This window comes from Brassica rapa, chromosome A09 (assembly GCF_000309985.2).
Source record: "Brassica rapa cultivar Chiifu-401-42 chromosome A09, CAAS_Brap_v3.01, whole genome shotgun sequence".
In the NCBI taxonomy this organism is placed as follows: Eukaryota; Viridiplantae; Streptophyta; class Magnoliopsida; order Brassicales; family Brassicaceae; genus Brassica; species Brassica rapa.
The window spans coordinates 17,119,552-17,132,938 of record NC_024803.2 but is presented as its reverse complement, the minus strand read 5'-3'; the positions used below and the strand labels follow the sequence as shown (position 1 = coordinate 17,132,938).

The 13,387-nt window shown below is 31.5% G+C and overlaps 1 protein-coding gene across 1 annotated transcript; it reads right to left on the bottom strand.

Annotated features, from left to right (window-relative positions):
* Positions 1-9,458: 9,458 nt before the first annotated feature.
* LOC103839803 (CRIB domain-containing protein RIC10) lies at positions 9,459-12,927 on the bottom strand. Its single transcript, XM_033280574.1, has 4 exons — positions 12,851-12,927; positions 12,425-12,528; positions 12,193-12,292; positions 9,459-12,047 (listed from the first exon to the last, which is right to left on the bottom strand). The coding sequence occupies exons 1-4, from the start codon at positions 12,906-12,908 to the stop codon at positions 11,842-11,844; spliced, it is 468 nt and encodes a 155-aa protein (XP_033136465.1). The 5' UTR covers positions 12,909-12,927; the 3' UTR covers positions 9,459-11,841.
* Positions 12,928-13,387: the final 460 nt, after the last annotated feature.

The following is a 13,387-nucleotide window of genomic DNA, read 5'->3' as shown; positions in this document are numbered from 1 at the left end:
TTTTTTGTAACTTGGCAACGAAGCTAGTCTCTCCCTTTTTTTTTTTTGGCAACATGAAGCTGAATCTTTATTATTACTGTCTTTGATGTGGTGGTTCAATTGAGACTATGATCATCTTTTGTTCTTTCCTAGGAATATCACTTCCTACATGATTGATAGCTATTCCACATAAAAAAATTCTAGGTTGCTTGTTGTGCTCTTGAAAATTACCCTAGAAGTTTGGAAAGGTTTAGATGCTTAGGTTGACTTCCCTTGAGCAACGTGGAGATTCTAGAAATCGAAGAGCGACTCACGTTTTCACCCTCAGGATATTGTATGCAAGGCTATAGAATATGTTGATGGTGCTTTGAAATCTCATCAATGGTGAACGGTGTTGGGAATGCAAGGAGAGTTGTGTAGCTGGTATGGTTGGCAAGCTTTTGCCGCGGCTAAAAGAGCAGTGAAAAACACTTGCGTTTTTATTTTATTTTTGTCATCTTGAAATCACTTACGCTATAATGGGCAATTTTGTAACGTTTGGGATATATAGATGTGATTTTTGAAAGTGAGATTCTCAAAATGTCATCACCAATGTGGATAATAAAAGTATTTTAGAATGATAACAGTTAAAATGAAATACTCCATCCGTTTTTGATATATATAAATACTATTTTTAAAAATGGTCTCCTAAATATATATATATATATATATATATATATATATATATATATATATATATATATATATATATATATTATGTTTTTCATTTATTTTTATATAATAATAATAAATTGTAATTTAAAAAAGAGAAAAAGACTAGAATAGCACCAAACCAAGTTTTTGTTCCCAAAGTAGCATTCAAGGCTCAAAGTCACAAAAATAGGTTTCATTAAAGAGGTAAATATACACTTATATTCATTGGGTTAATTAATCCAAACCGTAGGGTTTAGAGTTAAGGGGTGGGATTTTGGAATTAGGGTTTAAAATTTTATAAAAAATAAATACTAAAATAAAAAATAAAAATTTTAAAAACATTTTCAAAAAGTATTTTTAAATTATAAAAAGAAAATTCAAAAAAAAATAAAAAAAAAAATTTTGAAAAAAAAAATTCAAAAAAAAAATTATAAAAATTTCGAATCTGAAAACACATAATCTGAAAGACTGAAACTATAAAAAAATTTCCTTTTTATTTTTATTTATTTATTTATTTTTATTTATTTTTATTTGTTTATTTAATTTTAAACCAAGGGTATTAGGGATATTTTGCCTTTTAATGAATGTTATTTTTGTGACTTTCTCCTTCTAGTGCTATTTTTGAGACATAAACTTCAAAAGGTGCTATTATTGACAATTGCCCTTTAAAAAATTAATTTATTATAAAACTAATAATCGTAAAAATAAATCATTTATGATAAAATTTTAATATGTTTTTAATGTACAAAAACATAAAATATATTAATATGGAAGGGAGTATGCTTTTAGGTGTATTTAACTATTAACATGCACTACATATATGTTTAATACACAACTAGATTTCCAAGCGCGGGTTTGTTTTTGTAATTAAATATATTGTAAACGAATTTCTATATAAGATAGTGTATAAGTTTGAGCACATTTATCCAAAACCACGGACCAAACCGTACCAAGCTGAAAAACCAAAATTGAATTGAATTGCATAAATAATATAGCAAATCATAAATCTATGACCGAAAAATTGAAACCGAACCGAGAACCAAATGAGTACCTGAATTTTTAAATAAAAATTATATATTTAAAAATATTAATTACATTCATTTTTTAAATAACCACATATCCTAAAAATACTATTTATAAACCGGATAACACGAAAACTTGAATTACCCGAATATTTTTATTTGGTTGATAAATAATTTAGTTAACCAAAAATATAATTTATGTATATAATTATTTATTTCAAATATATATAACTATGTTTAATATAACACATAGTATCAAAACTATTTTCAAAATAATATTATTTTTTAAAATAAGTAGATTTCGTTCTAAAACACAATTCTACTGCTAACATGTTTTAAAGTATCGATATAGTGTTAATAAATAACAAAGTGTTTTCAAAGTTTTAGAAGTTATCACTAACCGATTTATAATTGGTTAGACTAAATATCTAACAGAACCGAAGATAAATAGTTATTTTCTGAAAATATAGCAGATGAAAAGATTGAACCAGTTTTATGTAGACCATAATCATATCTATGGATTTTTATAGGAACTGGTTTGGTATTAAAATAATACAACCAACTTGGAATATTAAGTTGTAACAAACATCGTTTAGTTTGTGAATGATAATGTTGAAGTGTTCATATATATAACATGGTTAATGAAATCAATTTAGTTAATAAGGTTAATATAAAATAATGGTTCATCTCTGTAAAAAATGTATTTTTTACAATGGATATTATATTTTGTTTATAGTCTTCCAATGTATTATCTATTAAATAAATCACAAGTAACCATATACTATATAAATATAGGGTGGATATTATTTAATATTAGCTCAAAATATTTATGATGGAATAATGCGTATATAGTAAACGTATAAGTAGATAATTAGGTTAGTACCATTTTTTATGACTAATTTGCTTTTAATGAAGAATAATTAAGTTAGTAGTATGAGAAATAATAGGAATTCTAGTTAAATGAAATGGTCCAACTATGACTTGTTTTAAGTAGATTTTTTAGAACTCCTTCCCTTTTAATAATATTGATTGTAATGATTCAACAAAAAAAAAACCTGTCATTTAGTTCCTAACCATAAACCTTCAAAGGAAGCTGCACAGTGTCTCTTCCTGGGTCGCTCAAGGTCGACGCCGTATTTATGCACACACAGTCCCATACTGCAAAATTAACAAAACGGCAAACGGCAAGCGTTTCAAACTGTCTAGTATCCTTGGCCTTAGATTCTTAGCTTCAAGTCAGTCCCAACCATTTTGGATGAAGTTTGTGTTTAGATTTATTTATGCTCTCTGTTTCCTTGTTGCCTCTGTCATTCTGTAAAGAATCTGAAAATGGTAATGGAATTTAACATTGTTTTTTTTTTTTTGGTAAATTTTTTTTTTTTAACATTGTTACCAAAAAAAGAAACCGTATCAGCGATTGATTAGTACACGGCACGTAGTTCTGGCGTTAAAATTGGAAACATTAGAGTGTGTTGGATCAGAGGGTAATTTAATGGATATTGCAAAGGTATTTCCGTAAACTAAAGGAAATGAAATACTAGGAGCAAGAGCAACGGGACGTCACGCTTCCAATAATCAGCTAGTGGGAAAGAGTGCTACTGTTACCCACCAACAAACTCATTTATTGCTTCTAAAATATTTATTTTTTCGTTTCCTTTAATTTTTTTTAAATGATTTTTGATATTTTATTTGCTTATTTCAAATTTTCAAATTCTATTTCATTACATGAGTTATTTAGAATATCTTCAAACATATTCTATTTTTAACTTGAAAATGGAATATAATATGGGTAAAATCTTCTCCATTTTCCATTCTATAATTAAGTAAAAATAATCAAGTAAAAATGGACTTAATCTATAATTGAGGTGGTGCATTGACATTTAAGTAAAACTCAATCTATATGCAATTCTCTATTTGAAAAAAAATGAAGTTTTACACTAGAGATGCTCTCATGTAATTGTTCTTTATATTTGGAAAGTTTGTAGCAAACAATAAAGAATGTAAGAATTTGTGTGTGAATAGCTGATTTGTACACTTATTTATTTATTTTTATCAAACGAGTAGACATTTCTATATTTAAATGGGTTTGCAATTTTTTCAGTCGAAGCCGTGTGGTATTGGTGGTTTACCAGTGAGAAAATAAAATGTGAGGGTGCGTTTTGATCCGTTACAAAACTACCATTGAGTTCCTTTCTCCTTGTAACTTATTGCGAAGATGGTATGCAGGGATTCGAGATGGAGCCTTCTAGTGGCGGGGAGGCTATCCGGTTTTTGGTACACCAGAATATTATTCAGTTCCGTATAACTTCCCATAACATGCATGCGTTTATCAAGCTTCTTTTCTTGCTTTCGAGCTGGTCGGCTTTGCTGTTGTGCTTAGGCCGTGATGGTTGCGGCAAAGGCATCTTCATGTTTCTTTTTCTTTCCCTCTCTCCTTTGTTTTCAGATTAAGCTCTCTTCAATTTTGGAAACGGTATGCTTTGCTCAGTTCAAACTCTGCATATTTTTGGTGGACAATTGGGTTTAGTAGATGCAGCGACCGTTCTGGCGGTAAAGTTTCGGCTGAGTTCTTTGTCCTGATTTTTTTCTTTTTGTCCTTTGGTCAACTGGTTTGTTTCGGTAGAACTGGTCCAATTTTAGGTTTTGAAATTTTCTCTTTTTATGTTCTTTTTATTTTCAGTCTTATCCTTTCAACTGTAATTTTTAAACAAAGCACCAACAAAGTTAAATATGAAATATATTCAAAATGTGGAAAAATAAGAAGCCATATGTTGAACAAAAGAAGAAGCCATATATACACATGGACCGAATCATATAATTTTATGTAGTAAAATTTCAGTTTGTAGAAATTCATTTTGGTCCACATTTTCAACTTCAATTCTATTTTTGTTTTTATTCGAATCATAATTTTGTTTGGTGTAGACTATAATGTTAAATTCATTTTCTTCTTGAAATGTTAAAAGTACAATTTAGAACATATGTGATACGTATAAAGTGTTACTACATATTACTAGTAAAGTATAGTGTGGACCAAGGCTGGCACAAAATCCGGAACCCAAGATCCGAAATCGATCCGAACCGAAAAACAACCCAATATCCAAACTGAAATGTAAAAATATCCGAACGGATCTAGTGGGGTGGTAGTAGCATATCTGAACTCGAAATGGTATTAACCGAACCTAAACAGGTAATCCAAAATATCTGAAAGTAATAGTGTATATATATATATATTTGAAATATATATAAGTATTTCAAATACTCAATTCAATGGTAGCAGCAGCGCTTGGCAGCAGCGCGACGGTGAGGTGGCAGCAGCGCAAAGGTGAGGTAGCAGCAGCACTTGGCATAGAAGGGCTCGAGAGTCGGCTTTCTATGGATTCCGTCGATCGAGGCCGCGGGATGCCTCCGAGGATTACTCTTGCTTTGAAGATTAACTGCGTACGGATGGCTGGTTTTGCCGGCCAGCGGGAAGTTCCGGTGACATCGAGATTTGCAATCCATATGTGTTCATCGGAGAGGGTGTTTCACAACCCTTACACCTTCTTTCCCTCGCTCGTGTTCTATTTTTCTCTTAGATCTGAGATTTCGATCTGGATCTTGTGATGTGTAATGTTTGTTTCATCTTGTCTTAGCTACTGCTCTCTAGGTTTCCGGCGTTTCTCTATCGTAGGACTGTACTTTCCGACTTCCACTATAGGGATCACTACAGTTAGTTATAAAAAAACATAAACAAATTCTATTACAACTCTCTTAATCAAAATGGGACTCCGTGTCTATATTTACAAAGTAAAAGTAACCACATGCAAGATTATCCGCCTCTTGTGTTTTGAGTCATAGTTACGTGCTTTATATCAAACGTTCTGAAACTCTCATTCGGTCTTTGTATTTTTTCAGTTAAATTGCAAAATCAGGTCATTTTTCAAGTTCCTAAACCATTTTTAATAGCTGAGAACAATATGTTGCAAAAGTCACATGAAATTGTCTGAAACTTTTCATGCTTTCCATCGCCCAAATGAAAGCTTCAGTTTCACATATAAGAATATAAGAGTGATAGGGAGCCTCTTGTATTTCTTGTTCCCATCAATCTTTCAAATTCTTCTAATGTACTATACCAACCAATTTGTGAACATAAGTTTTTATCCTTTCAGGACCCATCCATAAAACATCATCGTCTCACTCAGCATAGTGTGTTATTTGTTTCCTCATCCCTACTTTGTGTGGATGTTGTTTGTGTAAGCTTGTGCACCATTACAAATTATTCCTCATTCTATAAAATCGCCTATGTTTCTGCCAACTGTAAAGTATTTCTGAGAACTTTATCAATACCGTAAAAACCTTTTCGTTACGTCCATTCCAAATATACCATAAAATCCAAACAAAGTGATTATCTTCTATGTGTGATGCAATTCTCCAAAAAAAAAGTCCATATTCGCGTAAACCGATTGCATTGAAAAGCTAGGATATGTAGAAATTCTTGAAAGAATCCATACTTGAATAGCCGATAGACATTCAAAAATGCATTACTATTCATTTCATCTTCTGCTCCACATATATTACAATGTGTATTGACATTTTTTCCTTATAGTATTGAGATTTCTCCTAACCTGTAAGCAACCTGAAATAATTTGTTAAGAAAATGTTTAACTTTGGAATTCATTTTCCAAGAATGAGTTTGCAAAAACTTAGTGTCTGGGCCAAAAACTAGTGCTTGACGTGCTTTACTTGGGTATTGATGTTCCGATTCATATCCAGACTTAATAGTATATCTTCCTGATAGTGTAAAATATCATTCATTTTTATTTGTGGTTTGTATCCGATCAGTGTAATACTCTCAATTAAAGTCGCATCGTCCGGTTCAACTATGGTCTTATTTAATTATTTAAACGATTAGAAATAAATATTTAATAAGATTTTATTTAGGAAGTATGTACAAGTTAAAATACGTAACTTAATGGAAAAGTATCATTTATAATCGTGAATGATGGTAAAATACTCTATTTATAAATAACTAGAGCTTATTCTGCGCTATGCGCGGATTATCTGCTTATATTTTTATGCTATATATATTTTTGATCAGTAAACTATTTTATTATATTATTTTATTTACTCTCCAAATATAATTTTTCAAAACCTTTTTTAAAAATTCTCTCTATAAATCGTCATCCAGTGTTATAAAATATTACACAATATTTTAAAAAGTGAAGAAAAAATAAACAAAACTTCAGTGGGTTTGATATACGATAACTTTCTTAGTCAATATATCAACACAAATATTAATTTACCTTTACTTATGAAAAAAATTGAACTAAAGTGAAAATAGTTTTCCACCATGTAAATAGTATATCATCATAAGTATTTGTTGGGTTGGATTATGATATATACACACACATATATTATATCATCATAAGTATTTTTTTCTTTATATATTTGAAGAAAATTTAATTAAAATGCATATTATTATGTCAAATTAAACCATTTAACTAAATAAATTATAAAATATCATAGAGTGGAATAATTAATTATTTAAATCTATCTTGCTTTTTCTTTATATAATTTTTCACATAAATGACCATTAGGTAGATGTAACAATTAGAAGTCGGATTTGCTTTAACTTCCACATTTGTAGAGAGAATATGATACAATGGTTTTGAGCTTCCGCATGTGTAAATGATCTTATTAAGTTTTATGTATTAAAGATACTTTATTTTACTTTTTAATACTGACATATAGTCAAACAGATTCATAATCTGAAATTTCTCTATTATATTATTAATATTGGGGGTAGTTGAAACTATATGTTATATTTAGTTAAATATATTTTATTTCAAACGAATAATAGTATACTTCTCACTAACTTGAATTAGTCAACGATTATGATTAAAGTCAAGAAATAATTTTGGTAGATGATGGAAGCAAACGTGATGGTCCAAAAGCGGCCAGCGAAGGAGTTGGCAACAAAGGATCTGAGGAGAGAGGAGTGAGGAGTGAGACTCGAAGTGAACTATTAGTTAGAGAGCTATAAGTTCAAAATGAACTGAACCGAGGATGAACAGCATAGTAATCAAATCCTCCCTTTGGTCGACTTCGTTTCCCATGAAGTTGTTTCTGTTCTTCACTGATCTTGTTCTCTGCCTTTTAGTTGTCGAATGTTTGAGCAAAGTCAAAGCTCATTTTTGACTTCCTTGAAACAATGGTGACATCAAGCTTCCACGTGGCAGGATAGTGTCTGTCCGGAACCCCTTCAGTCGCCTGCAAGAAATATGGAATATGTATTACAAATTAATAGGAGAAGAGTAAGTGCTTTCCTGAAAATAAAAATAATCAGAACAATAGTTAGAGAGAAGAACATTGCATAGGCATATATTCAAACCAGAACCATTGTGCTAAATATGGGGCTATTTCTCACATTAACGCGTGGTTCTGTTCGTTGAGATACTTCCTTGCACCTGTGACTTTCCATATCCCAGGTCCAGTAGTCGCATATAGTGGATCTGTTTTGAACAATTCCAAATTCACAACCAGACATAAAACATATTTCAAAAAAAACACTACTAAAATGATAAGCAATACCTTTGGCTTGACAACACTCTCAAACTGTCGAGCACGTAAACATTGGGTGTGATGGCCAAAATCTCAACATTAAACGAAGAAAACTATAGCGGTGGATACGACGGAGGGAATCGTGTCTCTGACGAAGTATCTTGGGTCAAACATGCAAGCACACAAAAGTCTCTCAGATTAAGGATATGTATCCTTGGTGGAAGATGACGTCACCGGATCCAAGCGTGTGAGCTTCTCCATCACGTCAGTGTAACGATGGAGAACCAGAGGCAAGTATTTTGTCCAGTGGTAGAAGCTGGAAAGATCTACAGACTCGAATGAGTTTATATCGGAGGAGAAACAAAGGGAATTGGAACGATCTCTCGTGAATAGAGGAGTAAAATCATAATTAAATGAAAAGTGGGGGTCGACATTAATACACCTTAGCAACAAATTGCAGAGAAATGAATTTTCCGATGGGAGGGCAAGAGGTGTCGTTGAACGATCTATGGTTGGAGTGAGACGTGGCATATTAGAGTCTTCTAATTGGTTGATTTAATTTGATGAGGTGGATAGGCTGAGAAGGCTTCATATTTCCCTTTTAGTATTGTAAGATGTTTTAACTACTACCATGAATGAAAGTTCTAGGCTTCTAGCCATAGTGTTTTTAAAATAGTCTATTTTCTGTAATATTCCATAAATAAAATAATCTATTTTTTCTGTAATATTCCACTTAAATGCAAATTTACTTTCATATGATAATTCTGTTTTTAATTGATATAGATACGCATTTTTTCCTTAAAATGTTTAGTAGTACAATTTAGAAAATATGTGATACATATAAGTGTTACTAATTACTAGTAAACTATAGTTAAGACTTTTGAGACTTTTTCCTGTCCAATAACTAATTTATTTTCCTCTCTTAAAAAATGCTAAACTAGTGGGCTGGGACTTGGCTCAATTTGTAGTACTATTTAGTCATCTTTGTTTGTTTCTTTCAAACCAATATGTATAGTTGTCAATTGGTTCAATTTATAATTTTATATGTTTTCCCAACCAATATATGCTCTAATATAGAGAAGTCAATGTCTATATGTAAAGAGACTGAGTTGGCAACATGCCCTTCAAGTTATCAAGGTAATTCTTTACGCAAATGATTCCTAAGTCGCCGGAGTACTCCCACAGTTGCATGATAAAAACTGTTTAAAATCAAAGTTTGGTTGCTTTTTTTTTTGCTAGCGGTGTAAATTTTGGTTGTTTATAAGAATTGTGTAAACTATTTCTAATATCGATTTTATTTGTCTTTATAGTTTCAAAGTTCTCCCTCACTTACATTTTAAATTTTTTTTTATCAAGTTGTGGTTAAGACTTTTCATGCCGTCATATTCATCGTATAGATAGTTGATCACTAAGAATATTTTCAACGGCGAAACTTATATTAAGAATCTTAATCATAAAATATTATTATTTTAATATGTTCTATTAAATAGTTAAGTTTTAAAATTATTCTCAAGTTGAAATAGCTAAAGAGTTTCTGTAGAGAATTTCAAAAAAAAATATTAATAAAAAAAGTTTCTGTTTTTCTCTACCTTTCAAATTTTAATTATTTTATTTCTGAGTATTCAACAAAAACTCTAAGCCGGAGATGCTCTACTAAAATGATATAAAGTTGACCAAAGAAATGGTTGTTTTACCTTTTTTTTTTATTGAAACTAGTGGGGGATTTGTTCGCAGCTTATATTAATGTTTAATGATATAGCTTGAAAACTTTTGAAAAATAATAAATTTAATAGATCTAATGCTTCACCGATTTATAAGTACCTTTTTTTTTTTCACTGAAAATATTTTATAAAGGCTCAGAGGCATAATATAAACTACAGAAATACAGGGCCCAAAGACTAGCCTGTAAAAAACATACAGAAACAAAAGACCAACCATGCCTTCAACTATTTCCAAGCCCAAAAGAGAAATAGATAGTGATCCACTCTTCAAACCCACGTGTTACCCACACACCAAAAAGAAAAACATGTGGCTTAAAGTTGAACCGTCAGCGTCTCTTTTGGCTTGATCTGCCGGGACCTCTCAGCGACGCACCACCAACATCTTACCGGACCACGAGCTTCCACTGTCTTCATCGACAAGCATGAACAAACCAAATCAATTAACCTCTGGAGAATAACCGGGAACTTGACCACATCCACCGAAAAACCACCTCCAACGACTGTATTGAAAACGACTGTATTGAAGGTTTAGGAGATTCAGCAGCCACCACGCAAACAAACGAGTTTTGGAGAGCATCATCGATTAGAATCGAGAGCTCATCCAAACTCACATCACCAAACACGAAACGAAAACATCACATCACTCGAGCACTTCCGAAAGTACGATAGCCGGCGACCACCGCCGAAGAAGGAACGGCACGGCCCCAGAGTCAAAAGGCACATCCACCCCACGATAGGTGCGATACTGGAACAGAACACTAGACATGTAGCTCCAAACAGGAACGGAACCACAGATGTCGGGACAAGATCAAACAAGAGGGAACCACCACGACTCAGACTTTTTCTCTCAAGGATTCTTAAGAGAGAGAAAGGAGAGAGTCTACCATCCCCTTATATATCTCTCAGACATGAAAGAATTTCTATCTAATGCTGTACAAGAGATACCGTTTTATAAGTACCTAAATTATCAAAGCCATATTTATAATAAAATTTTATATCTATCAAACATTAGAATCTTATAATCACATATGTCAAACATTAGAATTAGTAAATATTAAAAAAATCACAAAACAGCGGCGAATACCCAAAAACCCGAAGAAACAATGAGACAACGGTGCAAAACTCTACAATTAGAAGGAATGATAAATCGATCTGTTGCGTATTAACTTTTAAATATATCTTATTAAGTAAAAAAACCGAGAAAAAGTGTAAGACTTTGATAGTAAAATCGTTGAAAAAGTAAACCGTCTTGTGTATTTAAGTTAAATAAAGCATACGGGGGAGATAATTTATTGATAAGTAGAGTTTTATTTATAGATTTTACCCCTGATGAGATCAAATTCAAGATCATGAGGGCGCTATCCGCAGTGGATAAGAACTATTGATACTAGAAACAAGTTCAAGGCAGGAGAGCTTAACATAAGGTCCCCAGATCTCCTCTCTCGCCATACATTATTTGGTCTATAGCTTTTTTATCTATCGCATCATGCGATTCGCATGTAATAATAAGTCTGTTTGAATAGTCAACTATCTCTAAAGTTCAAATGAGTATCATTACATAATAATATAGTATTCACTTTTGGAAAATATGACCCATTTTCTGGAGATATTTAACGTTGTCTCCAAAATGAAGGTGTGATACTTCTTCGAGACTTGGATAAAAACGTCTCAAAGTTTCGATTTTTTTTCTCTAAATAGTTTTGCCTCTACTTTCAATTTTTTTTTCCTAGTCTTTTTATTTACATAAAACATTCAAACTTTGAACACATGTCTACATATATGAAAAAATAAAAAAAAATAATCAGCAAAAAAATCCCCCTCAATTATGCACAAAGGCGATCAAACTTTTGACTTTTTCTTTCTTTCTTGCACCTACTCTTATATGTTTAGATTAGTTGGGATACAGTTGATTTATACGAAGATTTAGAAAAAATAGATGATCTTGAAGATTTTGGAGATGATGATGATGAAGCTGACTTCTTTCTTCTACTACTTTTCTTGTTGCTATGTTTAGGTAAATTTATTGGAGTAACTGGAGGTACATCTCTTAGTGTATCAGATATTGTTCGTTTACTCGACCCTTGATCAAAATCTGCATATACAAAAACAACGCAAATATAACTATCTATCAAGTATACTCTAATTAACACAATGCTTACTAAGATGACCAATTTTTCATTGGAAAGAAAACACTGATTATTCTTGACAAAAAAAAAACACTGATTAAAAGAACTAACCGGTTGAAGACGAGGTGAAAAAAGAAGTAGAAGGTCTTGCATTACTAAACGATGATGCCCTTGGAGACAAAACCTCAGCTCCGACCTTGAACTCACTCATCTTCATAATAATAAAAAAGTTCATAAATTAGCTATAAATTACTTATTGACATTTTTGGTTTTACTTGTTAGTATAACTTTAGTTCTCACATATGTATTAGCCAAGAAAAAGGAAAACAGCAAAAGAACTTACCCAACCAGGACCACTACTAGAAGAACCCTCCCAGCCAATATGAGAGACATGTTTTACATTTGTTGGATACCCAATTTCTATTTCATCACTCTCTTTCTCCCCGGCTGAAAATAATAATAATAATTATTTTCACATCAGAATGTATAGATAGTTATATTTTCTGAAACATAAGGACATTTCCTTAAAACTAATAATGAAACAAAGTATCTTATGTATAAGTGATTAACTTTCTTGATACATTAAGAGAAGCGAAAAAAAACTATGTGGACGCAATATATTATATGTGACAGCCATTAGGTTTAAGTGACCAAATGTTCGTGCTACATAAAAAGGAATTATGTTGACCCATAGCATTTGTTAAAGTAGTAGTAGCACGAGGAGAAACTTAATTAAGATAGTATATGAAGAGAAAATGGGAAAGATTACCAAATATTTGAGAGATACATTTGAAGCCTTTGTAGATGCCCTTCATTTTCATTGCCATGTTGAAGAGATCACAAAAATGCAGACTAAACTTGTCTTGGTTATTGTTTTGTAAACTTGATTACTAGAAAAATAGTATCCTTTCTAGGTGATAGTTGAAGAAGCCCAGCAAACAATCTCCTCTCTCCCACTTCAAAGTTTTCTTTTCATTAGCAAAAAACATGAAGGTTTTAGTGTTTTACTAATAAATCATATACATTCATATATACAAAATAAAGAAAGAAACAAAGGAGAAGACAATAAAGTGAAACTAGTACCTAAATGCATGTGATATATGAATAAGGTTTTCTGTACAACAAGATTGAAATGCCTTTGACTACAACTTTTATTGTAAGATCTCAAGCATCAAAACTTAACTGTATAAAAGAAACACATTGATGCTGGTATTATATAATTTGACAGTATTTTAATTCAAAATGAATGATTGTTAAGACGATCATCATATATACACAACTACATCAGTTTAATACATGAGCACTA